The 8,740-nt window shown below is 37.1% G+C and overlaps 3 protein-coding genes across 4 annotated transcripts; 1 reads left to right on the plus strand and 2 right to left on the minus strand.

Annotated features, from left to right (window-relative positions):
- LOC18768415 (protein DMR6-LIKE OXYGENASE 1) lies at window positions 814-4,492 on the plus strand. The gene is made up of 5 exons (XM_020570886.1): window positions 814-1,270; window positions 1,846-2,060; window positions 2,614-2,852; window positions 3,727-3,821; window positions 4,234-4,492. Exons 1-5 carry the CDS (start codon window positions 1,094-1,096, stop codon window positions 4,480-4,482), a joined length of 975 nt encoding a protein of 324 aa, XP_020426475.1. The 5' UTR covers window positions 814-1,093; the 3' UTR covers window positions 4,483-4,492.
- LOC109950775 lies at window positions 3,071-4,323 on the minus strand. Its single transcript, XM_020570887.1, has 2 exons — window positions 4,242-4,323; window positions 3,071-3,807 (listed from the first exon to the last, which is right to left on the minus strand). The coding sequence occupies exon 2, from the start codon at window positions 3,636-3,638 to the stop codon at window positions 3,138-3,140; it is 501 nt and encodes a 166-aa protein (XP_020426476.1). The 5' UTR covers window positions 3,639-3,807; window positions 4,242-4,323; the 3' UTR covers window positions 3,071-3,137.
- Window positions 5,742-8,454, minus strand: LOC18768081 (DEAD-box ATP-dependent RNA helicase 47A). Of its 2 annotated transcripts, none has more exons than XM_020570881.1 (2): window positions 8,229-8,454; window positions 5,742-7,703 (listed from the first exon to the last, which is right to left on the minus strand). In XM_020570881.1, exon 2 carries the CDS (start codon window positions 7,638-7,640, stop codon window positions 5,985-5,987), a length of 1,656 nt encoding a protein of 551 aa, XP_020426470.1. In that variant the 5' UTR covers window positions 7,641-7,703; window positions 8,229-8,454; the 3' UTR covers window positions 5,742-5,984. The 2 variants fall into 2 exon arrangements, with proteins under 2 accessions (XP_020426470.1, XP_020426471.1); XM_020570882.1 differs by having other exon boundaries at window positions 5,742-7,734; window positions 8,229-8,416.

The raw sequence follows: 8,740 nt of genomic DNA on the forward strand, positions 1-8,740 counted from the left end.
CGTGCAAACAAGTAGGTAAATTATGCTTATCTTACGTATAAACAGAAGAAAAGTAAACCAAAACTCACAACTTCAGGAGTACTTGGCAATTAAGTGGCATTACAGGACCGAGGTATATAAATTATAATGGAGATAGTGTGGGTATGGATTAGCAGTAGGAGGAGGGTGATGGGCTAGCTACTAGTAGAGAAAGGTTGGTGGTACGAGAGGGTTGGCCACCTATTTTACTTAATGTTCTTGTTTATGCTATGAAATTAGTTCAAAACTCAAAATTTTCTTAATAAATTACACAAAATCAATTGTCTAATTTGTTCATTTCATTAAAATGTAATTAATGACCCGCATTTCGGAAACAAAAGGTACAAAATCATTAAGCATATACATGCTGTGCTGCGAGTGAAAAACAATCCGTAACACGGGTAAATTGTTCTAGTTTTCATTCGGACATGTTTATATCGTTCCATAGTCGTGAGTTAATTCACGATTTTAGAGATGTGCAAAATCTAATCTCAACTGTTTAAATTAGTCAACCCAATCCAATTTTAATTGAATTTTGGATTCAATTCGATTGGATGCTAATTTTGATATAATCCAATTGTAGTGAACTTGGGAGCTTCAGATACAAGTCCATGACAACTTTTTTTGGGTAGTTAAAATCATATGATTTTTTTTTTTTACTTGAGCATGCTTCTCGTTGCCACTACACTTTTCTATCTATAGTACTACACTGTTGAATTCACCAAAATTTTACTTTTACTATTAATATATTTTTTTTTACACATAGGAAAGAAAACAGACACAAAAAATATATAAATAAAACAGTATATACCAAATTTTTTTATTTATTTATTTTTTTTATAAGAAGAAACAGATATTAAAATTTCTTGATGTTGATTAATAGTGAAGCAAACGAAAGCATAGAATAGGATGTGATGACACGAGTGGAAGTGTGGCTGGAGTGTTTCTGGCTATAAATATGGTGGCTTTGGGTTCTGATATTTGCATGCATTAAGCTTTTTTTCTTCTGAGTTTGTCAGTCTCATTTAGTCTCAACTAGCCTCTCTCTCTATCTCCTTTTCTCACAACACACACAATGACTGGAACTGAAGCAACTCCACAACTGCTTACTCAAACTTGTTTTGGCCATGAGTCATGTGATGTTCAAACTCCAGTCATTGACTACTCCATGCTCATCTCCAATGTTTCTCTCAAAAGCTCTCAAGCTATCAATGACCTCAATCAAGCTTGCCTCAACTATGGCTTCTTCACTGTATACCTACCTCTTCCTCCTTCCATTTGTCTCTACTTTTCACTCCACTAAAATTGCTAATTGATCACGTTTTTAGACTGCATTAGCTTGACCACATGATTTATTACATACATATGTTGTATTATGAACATTAATGATGTTCTTACGTTTCAGTTTTATCAAACAAACTACGATTTTTTTTATTTTTTATTTTTGCACATTGACGATTCTGATCATTGAACTACATCGTTGAGTAGCCCTAAATAAAATACGCGTGCATTTTTCTCAAAATAAGGGCACTTTTATGTATGTATATGCACGTATATTATCTCCTTACAAAGATCCCTTTTGATGAGTAGAAAAAATGGATCTCATTGTTGGAGTCATTCAACAATGTTCCTCCTTCAAAGGTTATTCCCCAAAAGAAAAATCATCCAAATCTAGAAGATTTTGATTATCTATAGTTCACTAATTTTTTTTTAATAAATAAATAAATAACTTGTTTCTTAATTATAAAAATGAATATATTGCAGTATCTGGCACGTATAATATTTCTTTGTCAAGTTTGAGTGGTAGTGGCCTTGATGATTTGGCAGGTGACAAATCATGGGATCCCAGATAGCCTGATAGGTAGTGTAACCAGTTGGCTTTCCAGATTTTTCCATCGGACGGACGAGGAGAAGCGACGGTATGCGAGAAATGATCCCACGGATAGAATCAGATTCATATTGGGCGGCGTAACCAAAAGAGAGCTTCTCCACATGAGGACACATCCCACTTTCCACTGCCCAACAATGCCTGACGATCGCATGTAAACCACCTTCTATATTAAACGCAATCATTGGCTATGCATGAAGTAATTAATTCACTTTCCCACAACAAAAATGGGAGGTTCTCGAATAAGTATTTTATGATAAGAATTAGTTACATACTTTTAATTTTAGTCATTAAAATATATTAATAGTTTCTTAAATGCAAGACACCATAGAAGTTTGAATCTGAGATCATTAATTTGCAAAATAAGGCTCTTTTCCATTTAGCTAGATCTCGTTGACACCTGCTTTTCTAAACTTTATTTTACATATAGATTATTACTTCACTTACAGATCGATTTCATCTGCTTTAACAAATTTAATTATTATAAAACTAATAGTCGTATTTAGAAAAATTAGGTTACATAAAAGATGTTTGTATCTAGTTGATGTGATGCGTAGTCTTTGATGATACTTATCTTGGTAATTAAGACAATAACTTTATTCTTTCAAAAATGGTACAACAAATAGTTCTGATACTTTAATCTATGTTTAAACTTAATTACCTAACATGCAATAACAATTTTTGGTGTTTATACATGATGAAAGCAGGGTTTTGCAAAAGTATAGTGAGATAATGAGAGAGATGGGCATCCAATTGCTTAGAGGGATCTCAAAATCTCTGGGGCTTGAAGAATGCTACATGGAAAAGAAAATGAAGTTGGAATCTGGCTACAATATTTTGGGACCAAATTTCTATCAATCTTTGTCGCGTTGCTTGGATGATAAGAATCAGATTGGGCAGTTTCCTCATCGAGACCCTGGTTTGCTTGTGCTCATCGCACAAAACGTGGGTGGGGGCAGGGACGGATCCAGGAATTTTTCCTCCGGGGGTCAACTTTTAAAAGGTTAAAAAAATTCTATACAAAATATACCCATAAATATTTTTATTATTAAGAAATCCTTTATTCAAACTAAAGGTAACTAACCAAAATTAAACCTCCTTGGAAAAAAATAAAATAAAAAACCTCAACAACTAATCAAGAAAAACATCAATATTCATCCCATAAAAATAAAACGATAAATTATCATTCATATATAATTCATTGAGAAAACAATTGAGAAAACACATTAAATCAAGTAACTTCCCCAGATGAGTCTTTCACATGTGGGTTCACAAACTCTAAAAGCAGAACAGTTGTTTGGATGGCTAACAGAGACAAAACTGTCAATAGCCTTGGCGCCAGAGTTTCGCTTCGAAAAGATGGCTCATTGGTCTTGAGACCGATGTGGATGGCGCAACTGTCTGGCAGACCAGCACCAACTCCAGTAGTCTTGATGTTGAGAGAGCAGAGCTTTTGAATTCTGGCAACCTTGTTCTGAAAGATGCACATGGTAAAATTCGATGGCAAAGCTTTGATTTTCCCAATGACACTGTTCTCCCAAACCACCCTTTGCAAAGAGCAAGAAGCTGATATCCAGCTGATATCCACTTTAGGAAGAGGGACTTTTGGACGAAAAAAAGGAAGCGCTCTGCGTGCACTCCTTCTTGCTGCGCTGAAGTTGAAGTTGCTGCAACCCTTTGAGGCATTTCCTCGAACAGATGGCGGGCATGAATTGCCCAGCCATCCAGCCATTGCAGGGGTCAATTTTTCTTCCTCTAGTGGCGGATTCTGGAGTTGCAGGGGTCAATTGACCACCCTTGCTCCTCTGTGGATCCGTCCCTGGGTGGGGGGCTTCAGATAAAGCACCAAGGGAAGTGGCTCAATGCAGATTTTCCTCCTAGTTCCATTGGTGTCCTTGTTGCTGACCATATAGAGGTTGGTGCATTTCAATACATTTCTCAAATTTTCAATTCTTCTCCACAAAAATCTAATCATCTTGCCAAGTTTTTTTCTCTTTTGCACATTATATATCTTTAATACTAGGTTTAAGGAAAATGCTATACTTCAATATTGTCAGCAACTTTCTCTATGCTAGCGGTGTTTAACCCAAAACTAATTAATCATATATGTATAACCGAAAACTAATTAATCATATACGTGTATACAGACTAAGCGAGATACTTAAATAAGTTATATTGGATGACTTGAAGTACATGTGACAAAATTCAGTCCGTCACTTATAAAAGTTGAATATTTTCCATTTTAACCTTTAAAAACAGCTCCTATTTGTTTCGTTTGTTAAAATTCCTATGCCATATTTAATTTGTAATTAATTTGTGGTTTGCAGATTCTTACCAATGGGAAGTACAAGAGCTTGTTGCATCGGGTGGCTTTAAACACAGAAGTGGAAAGGTTGAGTTTACCCTTCTTCTTTGGACCATCATTGGACGCAATTGTGAAGCCTGAACCAGAGTTTGTAGACGACCACAACCCACCCTCTTATCGTCAAATGACTTACAAAGAATACTTGGAATCCAATTCTCGGTACCATGTGATCGAAGCAAAAGCAAACTTGATCAATGAGGCTCTGCTCTAGCTAACACCAAATGAAGCTGCTTCTTTTCAATAAATAAATAAAAAAAATAATAATAATAATTGTATTTCTATTTAGAAAAAAAAAAGTATTAAGACCATGTATTCAAGTAATAAGGGCTCCATTTGGGGTACTCTTTTTCCTTGACCGGATTTTCCTCCATTTGGGGTTTTTTATGGCAAGGTTTTAATGAGGCCACATTAATGCTCTCCGTTCGTTTGTAAGCTTTTGTCGTTTATTTGGTGATAGTGATGAATGAAATTATTCCTATTTGATCCACACAAAAAATTTGTGATAAGAGCCCCCCTGGGAGCTAGCCATGAGGAGGGTTAATTTTCCCTTTAAGACAAAAATAAAGGTCCCTATAAGGAGTAACATTTGTCTGAAACGAGGATAGCACTGTTTTGCATGTGGCAATCTGTGATTCCTTTGGGATAGCAAGACAGTATTATCTCTATTTCACACAAGTTTTTCTATCCTATAAGGAGTATACTAAGTTGTTATATTAAGATCTCTGTTTGTTTGTAATGGTGCTGGAGCACCTTTTCCCTATTTCAAATAAGACTCCACCTAAAACCAGATGAAGGGTTTAATTTGTGCTGCTTTTCGTGGCTTTGTACTAAACCAAATTAAGGGTTTTTTCTGACTGTCCCCGCATGGGGCAAGGAAGAGAACAACTTATGTGAAAGGGTGTAGTTAGGGCCTAGGGCTGGCCCGGTTTGGCCACATGGAAATGCCCAGCCCTAGTTAGGAAGCTTTCTAATTGCTATTGGCCTCGTGGACCCAAAGCATGCATTCAGCTTATCCCCACCCAAATTCTCAGAAAAAGCTTGAATTTTTGGAGCTTACGGATGACCAAAGTTAAATGGCTACTTACAAGCTATTTCAGATATGCACTTGGGCTGCCCCTTGGTATAGCATATTTCAGTAGCTTTCAAAAAACTAATTTCTTTTATTTGGGACCATGAAATGGCAGTGTATTAGAACCCTAAACCCTATTCAACACAAAAAGAACTGAAATCAGTATGGATGGGGAGCTTAAATGATGCTGCAAAATGCATATCAGTTGTGCTAAATATCTTGTGAACAATTAACCAATGGAATACTTACATTATAAAATAGATAATAATAAGGAGATGATGTGTGGTATGACCAATCATTCCAAGAATGTCATGTATTCAAATACATACCACCATCTTTTTAGTTTCAATACACCCACGTAATATAATTGAAAATCAAAATTTCATTATGACCAAGGACTGTATACGAAAACCATGTGGCATTTTGAATAGTATTTGATGCTTTTCAAATAACCTTAACAAAAGAGAGCAAACAATTTGGATCATTTAGTTCATTGATTGCACCAACCCCTCATTGTTCTCACAGTATGCTAAAAAACATAACTATATTAATAAACTTTTCTATGAGGAATTATATTAGTGAAATAACTAATTGCAATTTCCAAAAGTTGCAACACTGCAATAAGTATAGGCAGTAAAGTATCATCACCTCAGAGCTGGTAGAGCCTTCTCTTCTTCGGTGATAACAAACTTGCCCTCTGTGAACTCACAAGTTGCAATTGGAACGCTAAGCTGCCTCTGCAGCTTCTTCACAACAAAAACTTCTGACTCTTCACATATTGTTACGACAGTACCCTTCCTGCCAAGCCGACCAGTCCGACCAGCTCGATGCGCATAATGAATAGAGTCAGTGGGTAAGTCCAGATTGACTACAAGATCACATTCTGCCACATCCAAACCCCTCGCTGAAAGTTCATTAGTCACCAGAATTCTAACCTCCCCATTCTTGAACTTTTTCAGAGTTGTTGTCCTACCAAGTTTACCAAGATCCCCATGTAGCTCTGCTGCTATCATTCCACGAGCCTCCAGCTTGAAGACGGTATCTTTTAGTTGCTTAGTGTGGTTCATGAAGACAATAACGGACTTGGCATCAAGAGCATGAACACATCTTCTCAACGTGTCAACCTTGTGTTGTAACTTTGTAACGCAGTAGTAGTGTTTTAGAGATGGAGGTAGGCTCTGTATTGCAGCCTGAGTCTGCACATTTGAGGATGGATCAGAACTGGTCGACTGTCCTGACAAATTAATGGGTCCAGATGGAGAAATTGATTCAATGGAAATGACTTTTTTGGCTTGGATGAGAAGTGGATCGTGCCCCCAGCTCCTGGCTGCCCGTATCACTGAAAATGGTACTGTGGCAGAAACCAGAACAGTCTGACGCTCAGCCCGCTTGGCAAGGGAGCCTTTTGGTCCATGCGAGTCTCCACTGGATTTCCTCCCAACATGTTCCAATATCCGGTGCATGTCCTCCCGAAAATTAAATGAAAGCAGTTGATCAACCTCATCTAAGACCAAGAAACGGCAGCCGTGGGTGTGAAGCTTCCCAGCTGCACTAATCTCCGAAATCCTTCCCGGGGTACCAACAACAATGCAAGGTTTATTTTTCCTCAGTGCTTCTTCCTGTCTTGATCGATTTGCACCCCCTACAAGCTGCTGAACTACTTTTTTGTTTGCAGGTCCTAATATCTTCTCAAACTCTCTCACAATTTGCATACCCAGCTCCCTCGAAGGAGCCACAATTACTGCTTCTATGTCTGTTTTCTTCCCAGGTTCACCATCACCATCACCATCAGATGTTCTCGTCTTTAGCGGGCCAACTTCAGAGAGGATGGGAAGAAGATAAGCCAATGTTTTTCCTGAGCCTGTGTAAGATTGAATCACAACATCATGATCTTTAAGAATTGTTGGAATTGCAGTGGCTTGAACATCAGTTGGAGTCTTGAAGCCTTCCTTCTCTAACCTCTCTATCAACAAAGGTGGAAGCCCAAGCTCAAAAAATGATTTAGCATTAAAGATAGTCGAATCTATTTCAAGCGATCTGTGTTGCCCAGCTGCCTTGACTACATGGCTTCTAACCCCCTTGGCTTTACTTTTGGGGACTTCTGTAAGAGAATTCAGCAGCTTGGCTTCGTTGATTTTCCCAGTCTCTACTGTTTCATGATCATTTTTTAAGCCGAGGCTTGCAAGACTCAGACTACAAACACTTCTATGGAACCAAGCATTCCTAGAAACATGTGGAAACTTATGGAAGGATAGAGACTCTCCAAAAAGGAGCAACTTTGGAGAGATCAATGCCGGCATCTTTAGGAGGTCCCAAGTCCCAACAAGTAATTACTAATTAAATACCATCTGATTGAACTAAGGCTGCAAATTCAGATTCGAGAAGAAACAAGAACTGGATGATAAGGATGGAACCACATGAACAGATAATTAACTAAATAGCTATCAGAAAAATAGAAATCCATACACTCGATCTGACATTCTAAGAAATAGCAAATTCACCCTAATAATGGATTAATAATCTTCTACTAGTTAGAAAATAAACAGCATCAAAATAAGAAACTTCATGACCAAATGTAATATCAGTAAGCTTCAACAGAGACAAGAACACATAAGATTACACATAAACACAAGAGACTACACACAAACACAAGAACACATAAGATTATATATACAGACACACGAACACAAAGCCAAAAACACATAAATTATATTTACAGCTGCAGAAAAAACAAACAAACAAACAAAAGAAGCTCAGCAACACAGAAAAACTGACTGGATTCCAGTGAATGTGACATTTCTCAACAGAACAGAGCAAACATTATGATATAATATCCCATTAGAAATTAAACCCTAAACTAGAAAAAGAAAACGGAAATGAAGAAATACCTTTCAGGGTTAAGTCATCAGAGTTGAAGCAACCTAAGAAAAACTGAAGAAGAATAAGATAGGCAGGGCAGAAGAATTTGATGCAGACCACAGGTTTTACTGAAGAAGACCCACGCGAGGTTTAGAAGGGGGGGACTGCGGGAGGAGAGAGCTACTGGGTTCAAGGAGATAAGGATGGGCTTGGGCGGCTGGGGGTGGGTTTTGGGCTACTGGGTCTTAAAAGAAACACGAAAATAAACAAAGCTTTTGGGTTGATTAAGAAATATTTTGTCACTCACACAAATCTTTTAAGCCATCTCCAGGTGGGGAAGGCTACATTTAGCCCTCTAAAAATAATTTTATAAGAAAAAGTGTCATGTTATATTTTAACCGTTTCTAGTAACAAATGGTTAAATTTAATACTTTAATAATTTTTAGTATATTATGTAAATTTATTAGTTAATTTAATTAAACTACTATTTATATCCTCTTTAAAATACATTTAAGAAGAGAAAAATATTTTGGGATGTGAT

This window comes from Prunus persica, chromosome G8 (assembly GCF_000346465.2).
Source record: "Prunus persica cultivar Lovell chromosome G8, Prunus_persica_NCBIv2, whole genome shotgun sequence".
In the NCBI taxonomy this organism is placed as follows: domain Eukaryota; kingdom Viridiplantae; phylum Streptophyta; class Magnoliopsida; order Rosales; family Rosaceae; genus Prunus; species Prunus persica.

Bases quoted from the DNA above. Each gene is read 5' to 3' on its own strand.
- LOC18768415 (XM_020570886.1), top strand. From the start codon at position 1,094: ATGACTGGAACTGAAGCAACTCCACAACTGCTTACTCAAACTTGTTTT. The intron at 1,271-1,845 runs GTATACCTACCT...ATGATTTGGCAG, and splicing joins TCAACTATGGCTTCTTCACT to GTGACAAATCATGGGATCCC. The intron at 2,061-2,613 runs GTAAACCACCTT...TGATGAAAGCAG, and splicing joins ACAATGCCTGACGATCGCAT to GGTTTTGCAAAAGTATAGTG.
- LOC109950775 (XM_020570887.1), bottom strand. From the start codon at position 3,638: ATGGCTGGATGGCTGGGCAATTCATGCCCGCCATCTGTTCGAGGAAAT.
- LOC18768081 (XM_020570881.1), bottom strand. From the start codon at position 7,640: ATGCCGGCATTGATCTCTCCAAAGTTGCTCCTTTTTGGAGAGTCTCTA.